The 21209-nt window shown below is 35.5% G+C and overlaps 1 protein-coding gene across 2 annotated transcripts in view; it reads right to left on the bottom strand.

Annotated features, from left to right (window-relative positions):
• The window catches only part of NAALAD2 (N-acetylated alpha-linked acidic dipeptidase 2), a gene marked incomplete at its 5' end in the record, with an annotated part of 53763 nt that overhangs the window by 17099 nt on the left and 15455 nt on the right, over nucleotides 1–21209 (bottom strand). The window contains 9 exons of one of the 2 annotated variants that reach the window (XM_080816134.1): nucleotides 39–129; nucleotides 1949–2040; nucleotides 5261–5328; nucleotides 6524–6587; nucleotides 12651–12733; nucleotides 12839–12958; nucleotides 13464–13549; nucleotides 17413–17511; nucleotides 18548–18641. In XM_080816134.1, coding sequence (XP_080672260.1) covers nucleotides 39–129; nucleotides 1949–2040; nucleotides 5261–5328; nucleotides 6524–6587; nucleotides 12651–12733; nucleotides 12839–12958; nucleotides 13464–13549; nucleotides 17413–17511; nucleotides 18548–18641 — 797 coding nt within the window. The remainder of the gene's footprint in view (nucleotides 1–38; nucleotides 130–1948; nucleotides 2041–5260; nucleotides 5329–6523; nucleotides 6588–12650; nucleotides 12734–12838; nucleotides 12959–13463; nucleotides 13550–17412; nucleotides 17512–18547; nucleotides 18642–21209) is intronic. The other variant, XM_080816135.1, reaches the window with a different exon arrangement.

The raw sequence follows: 21209 nt of genomic DNA, 5'->3' as shown, positions 1-21209 counted from the left end.
TGGTCGTGCTTTGTTTCCAAAATAATACAATGGCTTACCCTATTCTTAGTGTAACGGGCTCTGCCTGAAGCAATTCCAAGTCTCTGGAAATAAGCTTCAAAATCACTTCCAGATCCCAGTTTGTTGATTCTGGGTGTAGAATATAAATATACACACACGGAGAAATAAAAATTATGAAGTTAAATGGGACAGTGAACCAAGCAAGGAATTGCAGAGCATATTTACAGGAATTAGGAAAAGGTACACCACTCCAAGATACTTTACTACATGGAGTTAAACAGTGCCACCAAAGACAGCAACCTAGGGACTATATATAGTCATTTTTGTTTTGTTTTAAAGATTTTATTTGACAGCATACAAGCCAGGGGAGCAGTAAGCAGAGGGAGAGGGAGAAGCAGGCTCCCTACTAAGACAGTAGTCTCTAATATTGTCAGCATTTTATGGTATTTATTTAGAGGGAAAAATAAGATTTCATCATTCTCAGAGAACTATAATCTAGGACGAAAACTGCCATGAAGGACACCTCAGTGGCTCAGTCAGGCGTCTGCCTTTGGCTCAGGTCATGATCCCTGGACCCTTGGATGGAGTTCCACATCCCATCAGGTCCCTGGCTCAGCAGGAGTCTGCTTCTCCCTCTGCCTCTTTTCCCACTTGTGTTTTCTCTCTCTCTCTCAAATAAAATCTTAAACAACAACAACAACAACAACAAAAAACCCCTGCCATATTGAAGTGTATTTAAAATAAAGAGAAAAAAATAAGATCATTAAGAATCTAAATGTGACTTATTTAGAAATTTAAAATGGGGGCACCTGGGTGGCTTGGTAGGTTGGGCCTCTGCCTTCAGCTCAGGTCATGATCCCAGGGTCCTGGGATCGAGCCCCGCATCGGGCTCTTTGCTCAGCAGGGAGCCTGCTTCCCCCTCTCTCTCTGCCTGCCTCTCTGCCTACTTGTGATCTATCAAATAAATAAAATCTTTAAAAAAAATTTTTTTAAATTACTTTGCATATAGTAAAGAAAACCACTATACACACATACACACACACACACACACACACATATATATATATACTAACAGAAAAATTCTTAATGGTGAGTAAAGCACAAAGTAAAATTACATTTGCATTAAGAATGTAACTGTACACTCCCAAACTTAGACGACCCTGGATTTTTTTTTTTTTTTAAGATTTATTTGAGAGAGGGAAAGAGCATAGAGGAGCAGAGGGAGAATCAGACCCCTTGCTGAGCAGGGCACAGACATGGCTCTATCCCAGGACTCTGGGATCATGACCAGAGCCAAAGGTGGACACTTAACCATTAGAGTCACCAGATGCCCCCAACCTTAGATGTTTTTCAAACTTTTTTTTCTACTCCAGTAATTTTTTTTTTAAGCATGTGAAACTTTCATAGTGGAAACAGACTTTCACAACCCATATTTGGAATATGGAATGAAGCTATACACTCTAGCATTCTCTGCTAGTTTTTAGAAATAGTACTGCAGGAGAAACAAAAAAAATCAAGAAAGCTGCTGTTGTATGAATAAGAAGTAAATTAATACTTAAACAGTCTAAATTGATTACAGGTAAAGACAATCTGGTGGTTATAATGCCCCCTTAGAAGCAAATAATCCTGTTCTTGTACTTCATCATTATCCTCTGGAGTTACATGATTTATTAATACATCTAACATATTTGAAATTTAATTCAAGAATGCAAAACAGTACCTGATAGTGTGGCAAAATAACTTTGACTAAAAATCTGCAAAACTAGACTCTCATAGATTCAAAGACGGCTATTCTGTCCAGTTAGCAAATCGAAGGCTACAAGCAGGATTCTATGGGATTCTCTTTAGTCAAATTGTTGACACATCTAAGAATTGCATGTCTGGAGAAACAAGGGGCAAAGGAGAATTCATAATTTATCCTATGGTAAGAAATGTACAAGTAATTTACCTGGGAAAGTTTATATTTTCAGATGAAGGGTCCTTTTCCAACCAGCTTTCATAAAGAGATTTACTCTCAAAACCATCATCTGGGCTAGAGATCTGGAATGAAAAATCAAATGCTGTGAATTAGAGGAAGAAGCAACTAAATTCATGCCAATAATAAGACCATATGTTATCAGCTTTTAACTGTATGGGTACATGTCATGTTCTTTATGGAAAAACAAAAGCAAATGGCAAGAAAAAAAAAATCCAACCAAATTCTTGTTTATTTTTGTTGGCTGCCTAATGGTAATTTTGCCCTATACCTGGAAAATAAAATTTCCTGCTTCTTTTGGTAAACTTTTTACTAGAGTTCCAGCAAATATCATCACTATGATTTTGGGAGCTCAGATCTCTTCTAGTGGTAAGTTACTAGGCCAAACCAGATACAGGGTTTACTTTAGTAAATTGATTTTGTCCATGAACACCTATAAAAAGAGGCCTCAGGGCAAGAGATGAGGCTGAAGACACTAAGTTTGAAGTTGGTTTTGTAGGGCAGGTGGGGTAAGGAGGTACTGCCATTTTAGGAAGTCAAATTATATATATTTTTGCAAAGTTGGAATTTGATGGGTTGTAAAAACTGTATAAGCTCAGATTTCTATTTGGAAATTCTAAAAGCTGCTGTAAATTGCATGAACCTTTTATACTATCCTCATTAAAAGCATGCCCATAAACATACTTTCCTTTCTTCACTTGAAGCAGGGCCATGTGTGGAAAAATTGCAGACTTGGAAGGCTAACATGTATTTTAAATCCATATTATCACACATACCCACCTGAAATTTGTCTGGTTATAGCTCTACTTTGTTTTTTTTTGTTGTTTAAAAAAAAAAAAAAAGGCATACCCTACTTATGCAGCTCTGGAAGCCTTCTAACCTTTTGTGGATGCTTCCCCCCTTGAAGCCCTAGTTTTCTCACCTTGTGGAAGTGGGAATAATGGTCCCCATCTTAATATAAACATCAGTTCCTCTGGTATTTTCTCTGGCCTTATACAGAGTTGGTTGTTGCCTTATCACTGCACATGAAGCCCTAGCTTAAAAACAGTCCCAGCACTCCACAGTCATCCCTCTGCCTGCCAGCACGTTGCAGCTGCAGAGATGTTCTGTCCATTTCCAACCAACTCATCAGGTTCTACTCTACTCCATTTCTACCAACTTGCAATAGCTGAGAACCTGCTCCAACTCCCATATCCTGCTTAGATTGAGTTCCCTGAAAAAATCCTTTCATTTTCTGGAATCACCATCTCAATCTACCACTAACCAGAATGGTGTCCCTTCAGCCTGTTCTCCTGAGATCATACTTCTGTCTCTGATAGACACATCTTCATAGATGCTGACCCTCCTCCATTATTTCAACACCTTGCCGCATTTCTTTGATCAGTCAGCTGCCCTTCTCTCTAAGCTCTGCCCTCTCTACAACTCTTACCTTACTCTCATGTTACCAGCATGATGTGACTATGCTAACACATGCTAGGAGTTGGTAAAATTGTAATAATCAGTTCATAGGAAAACACAAAAGTCTTTTTCTACTGGGGTTTGGTATGGCCATAGATAAGCATCTGCCTCTTTACAAAGGGGCATAGACCTAAACTCCCTCTTGGCCCTAACATTCTTATGGTTGGTTTTTTTTGTTTGTTTGTTTTTGTTTGTTTTAAGAGAACACAAGCATGGGGGGAGGGGCAGAGGGAAAGAGAGAGAGCATCTCAGCATCTCAGCTCCATGCTGAGAATGGAGCCTGACATGGCTCAATTTCACAACCCTGAAATGATGACCTGAGTCAAAATCAAGAGCCAGATGCTTAACAAGCCACCGAGGCACCCCTAAAATTATTCTTATCCTTGATGTCAAAGGCAGGAGCCATCTCTGTAGGACAGCACAAAGCATAAATGCATATGCTGAAAAGGATTTTCTCAGGATTTTCCTTACAGCTTGCTTTTAGAGGAGATGTTTTTATGGGGCATTCTAATAAAAGGATCAAGAACACAAGCTACCCAATTTGTTGTGAGTTGGGATGGGAATAATAAGAGGACTCCTTTTGGAAAAGTAGTTTTTAGAGACTAACAGGAAGAACAACAATAATAAGGGAAAGTAGGAAATAGTACATTCAGAAAAGTGACACTACACATTGTAATGTAAAGTGACATGTACTTCAAGGAAATATTTCTGTAATTCTACAATGAACTATTGAAATGAAGAACAGAGATGTTAAATGAATAGTTTATTTAATTTCTAGAGTACATTAGGGAGCTCAGAATACTTTTTTATCAATATTTACAAAATTCCTATATGATTATTTCTGTTTTGCTGTTAGAGTTGCTACAGCTTAATCTATTCACTACACCGATAGTGATCTTTCTAATGGATAAATATGATAATGTATAACCCTGTTAAAGATTTTTAATTTCTCCACCAGATGTCTGAACTTGGCCTGTTTGTCATGCCCCATTTCTTACCATCTCTCCACCAAAACCTTGTGCTTAGGTCACACTGAGCCACCCAGAGGTCAGAAAATACTTTTTTCATATTTCCACATTTGTTTTAGGTATTGTGTTCTATGCTGAGAACGCCTTCTCTCTTTCATATCCTTCCACTTTACAGCCCATGCACTAATTCTGTAAACCTTTTTTTTTTTTTTAAGATTTTATTTATTTATTTGACAGAGGTTACAAGTAGGCAAGAGAGGCAGGCAGGGAGAGAGAGAAGGAAGCAGGCTCTCTGCAGAGCAGAGAGCCCGATGTGGGGCTCGATCCCAGGACCCTGGGATCATGACCTGAGCCGAAAGCAGAGGCTTTAACCCACTGAGCCACCCAGGCGCCCCTCTGTAAACCTCTTCTGATGCCTCCCCACCTACCCGAGAATTTCACATTTTCTACTCCATAATTATTCTCCGTTGCTTGTAGTATCCAATATTCTACTGAAGTATAATTCCTCATTTATGAGTGTATATCCTTTCTGGACTAAGTATTTGGATTCAGTAACCATGTCTTTTTATTATCTTTGCTGTAAAATTCACTTTATTGGGCCTAAACCCAAGGCTTTTTCCATTTCAGCTCACTGTTCTATCAGAATGCCTCTACCACATGACTTTGTATACCTACAACATGACAACAGTGCACGCAATTATTATAGCTACTATTAGAAGAGACTAGCAATACTATTTTTATAGTTAGGTCATATAAATACTGTATTAAGAGCTCTTACCAGCTTAAAAATCACTACTACTAATTAAGAAAACAGGCATTCACTTACCCATTCATTAGAAAACAAGACAGATTTATTTACCTCTTTTGTCAGTTTATACACCAACTGGTAAAGAAGGGGTGTACAGTCAACTCTGAGAGTATAATTGCCTGGAAAAATAAAATACAGTGTGTTTTAATACTTCCGAATGAAATTCCAATAGAAGTCTAACTCTAACTGTTTCTAATTATAAAGAAGATACAGTGGACTTGAAATTGAGGGCATTGGGGCACCTGATTGGCTCAGTGGGTTAAAACCTCTGCCTTCAGCTTAAGTTATGATCCCAGGGTCCTAGGATTGAGTACCACATCGCATCGGGCTCCCTGCTCAGCAGGGAGCCTGCCTCTCTGCCTACTTGCAATTTCTGTCTGACTTGTGATCTCTGTGAAATAAATAAAATCTTTAAAAAAAAAAAAAAAAAGAAATTGAAGGCATCGTTCCCATGGAATTAGAAGAGAGTGGAGTGGCCCAGTGGGTTAAAGCCTCTGCCTTCGGCTCAGGTCATGGTCTCAGGGTCTTGGGATCAAGGCCCGCATTGGGCTCTTTGCTCAGCAGGGAGCCTGCTTCCTCCTCTCTCCCTGCCTGCCTCTCTACTTGTAATCTCTGTCTGTCAAATAAATAAAATCTTAATAGGGTGGAAATATTTCTTCAGGAGCAAGAAAGTGTACACTTCAAACAGAGGAAGTTAAAGAAGGGTTTTGGCTGCTGAGGTAGCAAGTCCCACTGTAACCCCTAGCATCATTCTCAGGGTAGTATTTCTTAGGGGACTCTGGCAAATGAAGTGATAAGGCTATTCCTTTTTCACTCAATTCAACAGTATCAAGACATGAAACTAGAGCATTTCAGTAACTAATAAGTATGCTCTGACATTTATCTAGACATCATCATACAATGCAAACCTAGAGACACAAATGTCACATGTCAGATTCCAAGGGAAGTCTGTAGTTTGTGCTTGCTTCAAATTGTTCCAGTACATACAGGAAGTATTTCTGTATGGAATATTCTGTAAAGTATTCTTCTGAAATATTTTAGCCTAATTCTTTTAATATCTCCACAGGAAGAGTGTGATTAATACTAGAGTTTTAAGTAGTAATTCAAGATAGGCAAATGGCAAATATAATAAAGAAATTAGGATCAGTAGCTTAGTTATGAATCATACATGGACTCATTTGAATCATGGTTTTCTCTGTGGTAAAGTGGAAAATTAAAGGTATCAGGAATTTGACGGGAAGAAAATAATCAGTTTATACGTTAATTACAATTTGCACATTCAAAAGATGTTTAATAATCTGAAATAAAATATACCTTCTATAGATGAATCTGAGTTGATATAAGCAACACTTCTTTCCTGGAGTGTTTTTGCATTCTCCTACAGTTGAAGCAAAGTTGTTACTTAATTCACAGTATTTACAATTGTGAGAAGGTAAAAAAAAAAAAAAATAGCAACTTAGTATAAAAGTGGTCTAAGGATATCTTCATGAATCAAACACCTATGCCTTTCAACATAATTTCTAAGAAAATGCAGATAACTGGCTGGTTAACAACATTAATGCAGTTAATATCAGTAGGAAAAATATTGTGTAGCTACTGTTTATAGCAATAGCAGGAACTGTCACAGAAAAGTGTGATTCCTTGATTCCTTGCATTAGAATATGGGGTGAGGCTCCCAGACTCTGGGCTCCACTGCAGACCTAATGAACAAGAATTTCTGAACGGCTTGGAAATCTGTATTTTCTACAAGGTATCCCTGGAAACCCTTGCACTGAAGTTTGAGAGATATACCGAGACTGGATACCCAAGTAAAGTAAAAGTGAGGAAATAGAGAATTTCCATTTACCTATTTTTACAAGAGGAAATATAAAGAGAAAGTAATTTTTAAAAAGGAGGATAGAAAAAAACTACAGGGAAAGAAGTAAAGACATTAGAACAGTCTCTCTCCCTCACTCCTGCTTCCCCTTGCTTTCGCTCACTCTCTCACACACACACACACAAAAGATAGAGAACACTATCACACAGATGGGAATATGCTGAGAGAGCCTCTTCTATCTGGCTTGCTACCTTATAGGAACATGCTATAATAGGAGGCGGTCCAAGATAGAAGCACAGAAATACCCTGAACTCAGTTCCTAGACAACAAATTTACACCTATGTATAGAGCAATTCCTCCTGCAGAAGAATGAAAGCTAATTGAATAGCTTCTGCACAAGAAAAAATAGAGGGACCACAAAGAAGGATAGGAACAGCAGAGACACAGTAACATTGGGAACAACTAACCACAATGTGACAACCTATAGCAGGGAGAGATATGACTGAGGGGCCCTTTTGCAGACTTGCCCACCCTAGGGCACAGAAAAAACAGAGTTCAAAGGGAAACTAGACTATTAAGTGAAGGACATTCATTTACTAACCCTAGAATGTCTGCCAAATGAGCTTAACTACTGGAACTCTTTCCAGGGTCAGAGGTACTTGGTCCCCTCACCCACACCAGCTCCAGCTGTTCCACCAATGTGACCCAAGCACACACCTGGCCTGCTCCCGTGCCATCTTCAGCCCTCCCACCAAAGCAGCCCCAATGTGGAGCATCCCCGAAACCCCTGGCCTGAGCCTGCTCCCTTTCAGCTGTCCTTCCAGGGGACCATGGTGCAAAGTGCTCCAGGAACCTTTGAATTACTCTTGCTTCAGCTCAAGCTCACCTGACAGGGTGCCTCTGTGCAGTGCCAGAGCCAGCACCTATCCAGCACCAATCAGCTAGCCAAAGCCACTAAGCACACAGTCTACACAGGGGCATTATTACATAAGGCCACTTTTTCAAGACTGAGATAGGTGCCTGTTCCACCTAATTCATAGAAACAAACACAAAGTTAGACAAAAGTCAGGAGACAGGGGAAGATGTTCCATACAAAGGAACAAGACCTCAGAAAAAGAACTAAATGAAGAAAAGCCATCTACCTAAGAAGGAATTCAAAGTAATGGGCATAAAGGTGCTCACCAGACTTGAGAGAAGAGTGGATGAATTCAGTAAGAACTTCAACAAAGAGAAAGTATAAAAAGGAACCCACCAGAACTGAAAATACAACTAAAACGAGAACCCTAGAGGGAGTCCACACAAGAGTAGAGGAAGCAGAAGAACAGATCATTGAGCTGGAAGACAGAGTACTGGAAAGCAACCAAGCTGAACACCCAAAAGAAATAATTTTTTTTAAATGAGGAAAAGTTAAGGGACCTCTCCAACAACATTAAACATAGTAACTTTTGCATTATAGGGTTCTCAGAAGAAGAAAGAAGGGAACAGAAAACTTACTTGAAGAAATAACAGCTGAAAACTTCCCTAATTTGGAGAAGAAAACAGACATCCAGGAACTCCTAAAAAAGATGAATCAAAAGAGGTCCACACCAAGACAGAATAGTGAAAATGGAAAACTTCAATAATCTTAAAAGCACCAAGGAAAAAGCAAACAGTTACATACAAAGGACACTCAATAAGTGTCCTTTGTATGATTTTTTCATCAGAAATTTTGTAGGCCAGAAGGGAGGCCCTAAATCTGTTCAATGTGCTAAAAGGGCACTGGGGGGAACATAGCCAAGAATACTCCACCCACCAAGTTTACCATGCAGAATTGAGGAAGAGATAAAGAGTTTCCCAGATGAAAAACAGCTAATGGAATTCATCACCACTAAACTGGCCTTATAAGTGTTAAGGGAATTCCTTAAGTAGAAAAGAAAAGGTCCAACTAGAAAAAAAGTATGAAAGGAAAAAATTTCACTGGTAAAAGCAAACATCTAGTAAAGGTAGTAGATAAATCACTTACAAAGCTAATATGAAGGTTAAAAGAAAACTAATAAAATCAACTATATTTAGAATATTAGGCAATATGCAAATATGCAAAATATGGGATCATATAAATAAAATTTGTGTTTGGGGGGTAAAAATTTAATGCTTTTGAATTTGTTCAAATCTAAGCAACCATCGACTTATATAGATTGCTATATACATGGGAACTTTATGGTAACCCCAAACCCATAATACACAGAAAGAGAAAGAGACCGAAGTATAACATTAAAGAACACCATCAAACACAAAGGAAGAGTCAGGAGAAGAACAAAGGAACAGAACTACAAAAAACACCAGAAAACAATTAACAAAATGGCAATGAGTAGTATCTATGAATGATTACATTAACTATAATGGACCAAGTACTCCAGTCAAAAGACAGAGTAACTGAATGGACGAGTAAACAAAATCTATCTGTATGCAATCTAAAAGAGACATCTCAGATCAAAAGACACACAGACAAAAAGAGAAGGGATAGGAAAAAGATACCCATGCAAATGGAAGCAAAAGAAAGTTGGAGTACCAATATCTATATCAACAACCTATATCAAACAAAATAGACTTTAAAAGACAGAGGCATTATAGAAGGATAAAGGGATCAATCCAACAAGAAGATATAATAATAGTTAATATCTAAGCACCTAACATACAGAGCTAATGTTAACAGACAAAAAGTTAGAAACCAATAATAATACTCTAAAAGATTTTAAAAGCCCACATCTATCAATAGATAGATTTTTGGGTCTGGATAATCTGTTATTAAACAGTGGTTTTGAATAAGTCATTAGACCAAATGGATTTAACAGATATATACAGAATATTCCACCCCAAAACAGCAGAACACACATTTCTTTAAAACTGCGCATGGAACTTTCTCCAGATTTGATCTTGGGATATGTCCACAAAACAAATTTCCGTAAGTTTAAGATCAAAATCATCTTAAGCATCTTTTCTAACCACAATGGTATAAAATTAGAAATCAATGACAAAGAAAGACCTGGCAAAAACACAAATATGTTGAGGTTACGACAATATGCTACCATACACCCAGTAAATAAATGAAAGAATCAAAGAGGAAATTAAAAAAATACGTGGAGACAAATGAAAATGGAAACAATAATTCAATTCTTTGGGACACAGCAAAAGCAGTTCTAAAAAGAAACATCTATAGAAATACATTATGGTCTACACTTCAATAAATAAGAAAAATCTCAAACAATTTAACCATACACCTAAAGGAACTAGATAAAGAACAAAGCCCAAAATTAGTGAAAGGAGAGAAGAAATAATAAAGATCAAAGCAGAAATAAATGAAATGGAAACTTAGAGAAAATACCTATGAAACTGAGAGCAGGTTCTTCGAAAAGATAAACAACATTGATAAACTATTAGCCAGACTTATCAAGAAAAGAGGACTCAAGTAAAAATCAGAAAAAAAAAAAGTTAAAACTAACACCACAGAAATACAAATGATTATAAAATACTATAAAAAATTATACACCAACAAATTGGACGGCCTAGAAGAATAAGATTGTAGAAACATACAATCTTCTAAAACAATCAGGAAGAAATAGAAAATATGAGCAGACCAATTACTTGTAATAAAATTGAATCCATAATCAAAAAACTCCCAACAAACAAAAGTCCAGGCCCAGTGGCTTCACAGATGACTTTTACCAAATATTTATGAAGAGTTAATACCTCTCTTTCTCAAACTATTCCAAAACACAGAAGAGGAAATAAAGCTTCCAAGTCAGTCTTTACAGCGAGCATTACCCCAATACCAAAATGAGATAAAGACAATAAAAAAAGAATAATAATAGGCTAATATCCCTGATGAACACAGACTCAGAAATTCCCAATAAAATATTATGAAACCCAATTCAACAATACATTCATAGGACCAATCATCATGATCAAGTGGGATATTTGTTGAGCAAACAAACCAAAGCTAACACAAAGAACTGGTGGCTGCCAGAAGGGAGGGCAGTGGAAAGATGGGCAAAATAGATGAAGACATTAGTAAGTGCAAACTTTCAGTAATAAGTCATGAAGATGCGAAGTACAGCATAGTCAATAATATAACGTTATATGATGATAGATGATAACTACACAGTATTATGGTGAGCTGCCATAATGTATAAGATTGTCAACCCACAATTTGTACATTAATACAACACTGTCAACTATACTTATATTGAGGAAAAAACATATTACAGTAAAAAAAAATTAAAGCTGTGAGTGGTGATTGGCACAAATGAGGACTGTTCCCCATCTACACTTGCTCACAATGGCTGGATGGCAGTTGCCTATATCATAGATACAAAGTCAGAGTTTCCATTGCAACACATTTTTAGTAGAAATAAAGAAGATTCCTTAACTATATTTCAAGAAAGTATGCTGTTAAATATTGGAAAGTGTTGAAACTGTCCCTAACCCAGATTTATTAAATTACTGCAAAGTATATTTATTACTTTATATCTTAGATTGTTTGTACTTTAAGCTGCTAAATTTAGAGAAACGGGGACATCTTTTTATATATTCATGTACTCACAAGAATTTGCTTTTCTAAAAGTAAAGGAAATTTGATTCATCTAAATAGTCTACTTCTAAAATGCATATTCATAATTACCGATGTGATGATAAAACTTTGCAATGTCAACTAAATATAAGGATAAGTGACAGGAGACAAGAAACTGTGTGTGATTTTACTCCCATACTTATTTCATTCACATTATCATTTAAAGTAAAGAGGAAATGAGTCAGGAGGAAATTATTTTAAAAACAAGATAATATCAAGAAGTGTATGACATGCTTTAAAACAATGCTATAAAATCTCAACTCATAAAAGATAAATGCATGGTGCAGGGAGAGTATGTGCTTGTATAATGCACATGTCTTTACAAAATGTGTTTCCTTACCTGTACATTAAAGAACTTAGTTACTCGATAGGAAGGCTAAGGGAAGAAGATGAAAGAAGGGGGCCTAGGAGAGACACTTAAGGCATTAGGAGGCAGTGTAACATGAAAATCAATCATACCTGAGGAAAAAATAAATATCTAAAATTATAAAGGCAATTTACTAAAGTAATTCCATTTACAAAATTATCTTCTACTCAATAATCAAGCATTTTTCTATTGTAGAATGGTAAAATATACTTATGGTTGCAATTTATATGGAATCTATAAGTGTAAAATTATAACCCAAGTACAGTCACCTTAGGTTTTCTTAGGTAAGAATATCATAGGTTTTTCCTAAATAAAACTCCAAGGAAACTTAAAAAACTTGAAAATTAACTCCAAGGATCTGTATCCATTTTACATAGGTCAGTCCTCTTGTCAGAAAAGCTTGCTAGTTTTGTTTATTCTCTGAGCTTACAAATTTTACTTATTCACAGAACAAATGCAAATGGAAACCAAAATGCTTTGACAAGAATAAATTTGGTTTGGGCCCAGTAATTTAGAGGTTATTCTACTTTGCCAAACTAATGTGAAAATAAAAACAAACTATTTCTCAAATGGGATCTGTGCTCATCCTGAGATACATGTATTTGTTTCCCTGCTGACCAAGAAAATAACAAGAGCCTGTGGTCATATTTACCTCAGCCCATTCTGTGGACCCCAGCAGCCCAAACTCTTCTGCGTCCCAGCTGGCAAAAATGATAGTTCTTCTAGGTCTCCAGCCTGCAATCATCGTTAACATGCATTAATTAGGTACACCTATCTAAAAACAGAGAGCAATTAAGTGAGTCACTTTTTGTCATCACCAACCAAAGAAACATCATTTACCTCCGCTCATCAGTTTTCCAAAACTCTGGACAATTTCTTGCAAAACAGCAGCTCCACTGGTTGGGTCAATAGCTCCAAACACCCAGGAGTCCCGATGACCTCCTAGAATAACAAACCTGTCTGGAAAATAATGTGTTCAGAAGAACTACAACTTTCAATATATTACAAATAGTTGTGATTTAGGTATTTATTTTTTTAAGAATTTATTTATTTATTTATTTATTTATTTGAGAGAGAGAGAGACACAGAGAGAGCAAGCATGAGAGGGGGAAGGTCAGAGGAAGAAACAAACCCCCTGCTGAGCAGGGAGCTGGATGCAGGGCTCGATGATCCCAGGACTCCAGGATCATGACCTGAGTTGAAGGCAGTCACTCAACCAACTGAGCCACCCAGGCGCCTGCGATTTAAGTTTTTAACTTAAACTTCCTTTTGGTTGAGTTTCCTCCATAGGAAAAAAAATCAACACTATAAGATAGAGGTTTCTTTTAGCGTTGTACAATTTTTTTTTTCAAATGTAGATGTTTCACATCAGAGGAAAAAAAGAATCAATTATCGATTGAAGTTTATTTTCTCTTACTCTTTTAATCTTTGTAAAAATGAAGTGTTTAAAAACATTCAGACTCACCAGGTTCCACAGATCCTCTGATCGTTCCAATTACATTGTAAATCCTTGTAATTTTATTGGTGTTATGAACGTGCATTCTAACCTTCCTAGGATTTCAAAGGAAATAAATTACTTTATATAGATTATTACATCTAACAGTTTTGTTCCACCATTTTATTATGAAAAATCTCAAAATTACAGATAATTGTATAATAGGACACAATGAATTCCCATATATCCACAAACTAATTCAATAATCATTAACACCGTTGATGTGTGCAATGTGTAAATGGCTAATGCATTTTACTCTTAAGTACTTACGCATGCTTTAAGTCAGATTTTAAAAACTGACTGTCAATATTTTTATTATTCCTCCCTCATAGCTATATTGTTGATGTTTATTTAAAGTCCAAAACACTCTTATTCAAAATGTTTTGGGTATTCATTCTAAAATTTTTAAAAACACTGTATAAAGTACAAAAATAAGGAAGGCAGCCAATTATGTCTTAAGGGACAAATAAGCATTTTTAAATTGTGTCTTTGTATTTACGTTAATGCCTGCTGGTGCAAGATTGTTGAAGCAGAATGTCAGTACATTGTTAAATAGCTGGCTGAGTACTGCCAAAAAGAAACATGGGAAATTTGGGAAGGAAATGGGAATTTGGGAAAGCACCTGCTAAAATGTACCAGACAACTATATAATGAAACTTTTCTAGCCCATCACTGTTGATTCTGATTTGGGTCAGCCTTTTAAATATCCATTCATGAAATATAATTAACCAAATTAAAGGGAAAATATAGTCAGGCTAAAATAGAAAAAAAAAAGTCATTCACATTCTATGAATCCAAAATGACATGGGAAAATAGTCTCATTTTCACAAGGAAACAAAATGAATCTTTATCTATGTGGGAGGGGGGCAGTGGAAGAGAGGACTCCCAGCAGTTTCTAATTTGTGGTTATTTATGAGTGGAAGAACTAAGAGGTTGTCAAAACCTGTACTGATTTTTCCCCTCTACAAGCATATTGTGCTTCTGAATGCATATTTAAATCATGTATGATATTCAATAAAGTGCCTTTGGAGAAAAACTAATTAATGGGTATTTTTTATATTTTAAGACATTAAGGATTTATTTTGCTGAGAGATAAAAATTAATAGCAAAGAAGCAAAAAGATTTCTAGCATGTTTCTAAAAATGAGCCTAAGATCTATCAGTAAGAAACCCTGAATCATTGATATTATGTCATTAAATGAATAAAAGAAGAATATTACAAACAAGGAATGAAGAAAAAAAATCTATTTTAATCAAAACCTGAAAATAAACATAGATTATCTGTTCAGATCCTCAGAGGAGCTCAACCACATATATAATACTTCTGTCTTTCTAGTTTTTAGAATCAATGACTCGAAAAGTTTTTAAAAAAGGATCTGTTGGTCCTGTTATCACTTCAAACTCATCATGTTCCAAATAACATGAACTCTATAATGTAAGCTCCACAGGGAAGGAATTTTGTCTGTTTTGTTCACTGCTGAATTCCCAGTATGCAGAATAGTGCCTGGGTTACAGTAAATACTCAATAAATATTTGTAAGATGAATGAATACACTCCTATAAGGAAAAAGTGAGAAAGGCCTTAGCTCATCCATCAGTTACCTTTGCCTGTCACTGTCTTTGACTAGAATATTTCACAACTCCGTAGAGATCAAGATTAACTTGTGGAAATTCCACATCCACTGAAATATACAATCTGTCTAGTGAATATGTAATGGATTCCTTCAAGGTAGAAGAAACTAGTTTTCTGCTATTAAGTACTTCCATTTCAGCATTCTTGATGTGCTGATTTTTTTTGTATCATCATTGAATTCTCCTTTGAACAAATTTTAATTCCTTTGTGGTTCCCTTACTATTTAATGAATTAAATGAAATTTTTGACACATGTTCATTTTATATTTGTAGGAGAAACATGGTTTTACTTTAAAAAAATCACCATTTGTTCATTTTTTGAAGTCCCACTGAGATGTACAATGGATTCACCTTGTAGAACCAGGTATGGGTAGCTTAAACCCAGACATGTCTTCTTTTGGCTCCAAGGTTAAACCAAAGCAGTGACAGAATTTTCACTCTGCTGACTCTGTATCTCTTTTTAATTAGGAAGTGTTTAATTTTAACACCAATACAGTTAACATACAGTGTTGTATTAGTTTCAGGTGTACAATAGAGTGATTCAACAATTCTATACTTTACTCAGTGTTCATCATGGTGAGTATACTCTCATTCTCCCCACCACCTATTACACCCATCCCTCCACCTACCTTCCCTCTAGTAGTCATCAATTTGTTCTCTGTCATTAAGAGTCTATTTCTTGGTTTGTCTCTCTTTCTGTGGACTTCTAACTTTATACTATCTTTCCTACTGATTTTATGTTTTGTATTTCTAATTTGCTTATGGCAGGTGAATTATTCCCTATTGGTGGCAGCAATGGTTAGGAATTTGGTTTTATGTCTTGTCACTTGGTAATCTCTGTAAATGGATTAATTATCAAGAGCTCTTCTGGGTGAGAAATGATAATCTGGACAGTTCATCTGGGTAAAAAATGACAGAATCTCTGTAAACGGGTTAATAGATTATCAAAAGCTCTTTTTGGTGAGAAAGAACAAGAGATTTTTATTTGTGTGTTTGTCCATTTTGAGCTCAAATCAATTAGGAATTTTGTGCCCATGGTGAAGGAGAACATTTTGATATCTAGACCAAGGAATTTGTATGTTTCTGAATTTGCTCCTGAACTGAAATTATAGAACTGAAACTATATGTTTTCTCTGTTCTCTGTGTCATTATGTTTCGTTTCTAAATCAGAAAGGCCTTTATCTTCCATTGTGTATGTTAGGTTTTCTTGCTACTGTAGATAATAAACTTTTTTTTTTTTTAAAGATTTTATTTATTTATTTGACAGACAGAGATCACAAGTAGGCAGAGAGGCAGGCAGAGAGAGAGGGAGAAGCAGGCTCCCCGCTGAGCAGAGAGCCCGATGCGGGGCTCGATCCCAGGACCCTGAGATCATGACCTGAGCCGAAGGCAGAGGCTTTAACCCACTGAGCCACCCAGGCGCCCCGATAATAAACTTTTATATTAAAGCAACTCTTTGTTCTCAGTTATAGAGATAAATAAGCACTTACAGTATTTCTAAAATTCCTTTAAAATAAAAGCAGTTAACTTCTAATACTTTAAAAGTGCTGAAAAAACATTCTTAAGCTAAAAAAATTAGTAAGAATCCAAGTTTGCATGGTTAATGTAAAGTTACAGCAAACAAAACTGATCGACTGATTTGGGCTTAATCAAAAGAACCATATATTCTGATGTATCACTGTTAAATTTCCCTTTCTCCCTCAGGCAAATCAAACTACTTAAAGTTCTAAATCTTGCCAAGTTGATCTCTCCAGCTAGCATTTCCTGCCTGCCTTGATCCAGTGGGAAACTTACAAGCTCAATGAATAAATATTCTGGGATCACTCCTCTACAACAGTGCTAATGCTAATGCATTGAGCCTTACAATAGTTACGTGCTTACCTATTTTAACTCATTGCACAGTAAGTGATCAATAAATGTGAGCTCCTTTCTCTCTTCTCTTTTACTCCTTCCCTTAAGGTAACTTTCAAAACGCTATACATTTGAAATACTGGATTATCTGAAACATTGTTTTTAAAACTTTGGATGAAAAAGGCAGTTAAAATGTTAAACCTGAACTCAAATGTAGTCATGTTTAAGACTCTATAAAACAAATGTTGTGATCTCTCTATTGGAAGAAGAATTCAGGACATCATTCTATATGTACTTCTTAAGTGATATAAAATGATCAATTGTTCGTTATGAAAAATGAGAAAAAGATAAGCAAAATATACCTGGAAGAATTTACCTTGACATTTTTCCATTAAACATATAAAACTTTTCCAGTCTATTAAAGTAATATAAAATTACCTGAAGGAATCATGCCCTGCAAAGCCAGGCCCAATGTTATAATCCACATTAAGACTTCCCTTCCAGCTGTCATCGGGTACAGCAATTCCTCCCATGTGGCTGTTGAGAGAAAATAAAAATAACAGAAAAAGGCTGAGCATCATAATTTCTTAGAAGAAATCATGGAGTCTGATAATGTGATATTTCATTCATTTAACAAATATTTATTGAGCCAAGTACTATTAATATTCCCTTTCTTTGTGGAACTTACATTTTAGCCAGAGAGCCAAAATTGAAATATATGAAGTATTTAATATGTTTGTGGTAAGAGGGCTTAGGAAAAAAAAAAATAGGGAGTGGAAATGAGAAGCATCAGCCTCCTTACTTTTGACTTTATGTAGGGAAGTGTTAGATCTAAGAAATAGTGAAAATAGGAAATTCATGACTATGTCAAGGAGAAGAAATTAATTTCTAGGGAAGCTGGTGCTTACCTAGTTGGCCCTCACCAAGCAATTATTAAATTTTATTGGTACAGACATCTAAAAAAAAAAAAGTTGGAAATTTGTAAAAGAACATCAGTAACAGAATGCAAGAATAGCAAACATTAGTTAAATGTTTACTATATTCTAGATACTTTACACACTTGCATTGGTCTCATCTCCTCCTCATAATAACCTATCAGGGAGAAACAATTACTGTGCTCATTCACAGATAAGCAAATTGAACCAGAGAAAGATTAAGTAATTGGTCCAAGTTCACACATCTAATAAGTAGTTGGCCCTGTAATATTTTTAAAATACGAGTCAAGTACAAACATCAAATGAATATCAAAGAAAATCCAACTATTTGAAAAATCTCCAATCAGCATTTTTATCTTGGACACAGTTTTGCACTTGATACTATCATTTGTAGGAGACTAATGGTTTCTTGCCATTTCTTGGTGTAGTCTGTTATTTCTACTTCAGGAAGTATTTTCCTACTTTGTTTCCTTAATTTTTAAAAAATCTTCTTGAGGTATAAGTGACATATAACATTGGTTCCAGGTATACAGCCAGACTTTACTTTTAACATAATTAGATTACATTGGTTTCAGACAAGAAAATGGACACATTAGTATAAAACATCTTAAATATCATATCCAATTAGAAAATCATACCGTAATAATATTTCTGCATCATTATACCCAATAGGATGTACAGGGATCTTGGGAATTCCCACTCCTTCTTTGACATCAAGTCTAAAGGTGTACTCTGCAGAAATTGAATAAAATGAAAACATCTGAAAAATCTGGGCAAGGGGTATAAAGAAATGTCTTTTATTACTATATTTACTACATGGTTGAAATTATATCAGATTTACTACATGTTTGAAATTATATCAAAATTTAAAATTCCCCCAAACTCACTGATTGTTTTATCTAATATGACCTATTTAATTCAACAGTAAGAAATTAGATCATTCAAATTTTAATGTAAAATCAGCTGTGGGGATTATAAATTTCCAAATTTGTTTTGACATGGCATGTAAATCTCTTGAATTTTACAAGAATATTTCATTTCCTTAGGGATCTCTTGAATCCTTCTTAGGGAAGCTTCAGTTAACTAGTTGCCTGGAAATTATGTCCCAAATTTTGAAACTAGGTATAATTGAAAAAAAAATTAAAGGGAATTTATGAGATCTTGGAAATAATAAAGATCTTATTCAAATGGTAATACAACATTCTCTTTAAACGAAGACTAAAAAGTACTGTCAGACTTACAACCTCATTGGGACTTTGACTTTCAGCCAAAATAGTTGTATAGCACTAAAACACCTAGCTTAGAAACAAAGGAAGATTCCAATCAAATGACAGCAAGGTTCCACCTCTAGAAAATAGGGGGAAAAAAAATGAAGCAAAAATAAGCAGGGAAAGAATATAATAAAGATCAGAGCAGAAATATAAGAAATAGGAGACAGAAAAATGGTAGCAATTATGAATAAAATCCAAGCAGATTCTTTGAGAAGATCAATAAAACTGATAAATCTTCAGCAAAACAGTATAGGGGAAGGAAGAAAGGGAGGAAGAAAAATTGCCATGACCAGGAATAAAAAAGAGAATATCATTCTCGTACCTGCACATGCATGTGTCTGTGCATGCACACACACCCGCACACACACAGAATGAGAATATTATGAACAAGTCTATCAAGTTTAAAGAACTTAGATGAAATGGACTAAATATGTTGAAGACATTACCGAAGTTCACTCAACAATAGAGGGACAACCTAAATAGCCACATACCTGTTTTAAAATGGAATTTGTAGTTAAAAACATGCCTACAAACAAAATTGCAGGCCCAGATTTTCTAGGGAATTCTACCAAATGTTTATAGGCCAAAATCTCTCGAAACTCTTACAAAACCATGAAGATGAAATAGTTTCCAACTCAGCCCATAAGGCCAACATTACTCTGATACCAAAATAAGACCAAAATGTACAAGAAAATCAATCTACAGGCCAATATCCTTCATGAATAAAGGGAGATACGCTTAACAAAATTTTAAACTCAACAATATACCAATAGCATGTGAAAGGATAGTGCATTGTGACCAAGTAGAGTTTATCCTAGGATGGGAGGGTTGGGTTAACGTCCAAAAATCTATTAGTATAATTTAATGAAAGTAACATAGCAACTTATTATCATCTCAAGACTCAGTAAAAGCATTTGACAAAATTCATTATACAGTCCTAGATAAATGTGCTAAAACAAAAGCTCTTAGCCCATTAGAAGTAAACTCCCCCAATCTGAGAAAAAGAATCTAAAATAAAACCTATAGCTGAAGACTGGATTTTTTCTTCTTGAGGCAGAACAAGGTAAGGACATCTCTGCTAACACCTCTTTCCAGGAATGTACAACATACTAGCTAATATACTAACGCAAACACATTTTAAAAAGTAAAAGGCCTCCAGATTGGGAAAAAAAAAATTTGCAGAAAACATGATCGTCTATGTAAAAACTGATGGTATCTATAGAAACCTACTAGAACTATTCAGTAAGTTCAACAAGTTTGCAGGATACAAGATGTATTTCTTCTACAAATTAAGTATTTCTACTTACTAGCACTGAACATAGGGAAATAGAAATTTAAAATATATTATTAAAAGGCATACAAGTAGGAAACACATATGGGTAAATGAGAAAGATGTGCACAATCCATACAGTGAAACTGCAAACATGCGGAGATAAATTAAAGAGTATCTAAGTAAACGGAGAATTGTGCCATGTGCACGGATCAAAGTATTCATTATTTTTTTAAGATGTCGATTCTCCCCAAATTGACCTACAGATTTAATTCAATCTCAATCAAATCAGGACACTTTTCAGTGGAAATTAATAAACTGGTTCTAAAATTCACATGGAAAGGACCTAGAATAGCCACCAAAACTTTGAAAAAAATGTAACTTGGAGGTTTAGCATACCTATTAGAATGTAAACTGAAAACGACTGACCAAACTAAAGGTAGCAAAGATACAGCAACTGCAACACTCCGGCACTGCTGCTAGAATGTAAAATGGTACAACCGCTTGGGAAAACAATTTGAAAATCCCTCCAAAATTTAAATACGCATCTCTCATATTATCCCGTCGTTCTATTTCTATATATTTACCCAGAAGAAATAAAAGCATATGTACATATGAAGGCTTGTATACAACTGTTCATAGAGGTTTATATATGAGTCCCCAAACTAAAAAAAAAAAAATATGATCCAAATGTCCATCAACAAGTAAATAAACAAACTGCAGTGTATCCATTCAAGGAAATACTTGGCATAAAAAGGA

This window comes from Martes martes (genome assembly GCF_963455335.1).
Source record: "Martes martes genome assembly, chromosome: 10".
Classification (NCBI taxonomy): domain Eukaryota; kingdom Metazoa; phylum Chordata; class Mammalia; order Carnivora; family Mustelidae; genus Martes; species Martes martes.
Note: the sequence above shows the minus strand (reverse complement) of the source record. Positions and strands in the feature narration are given on the sequence as shown.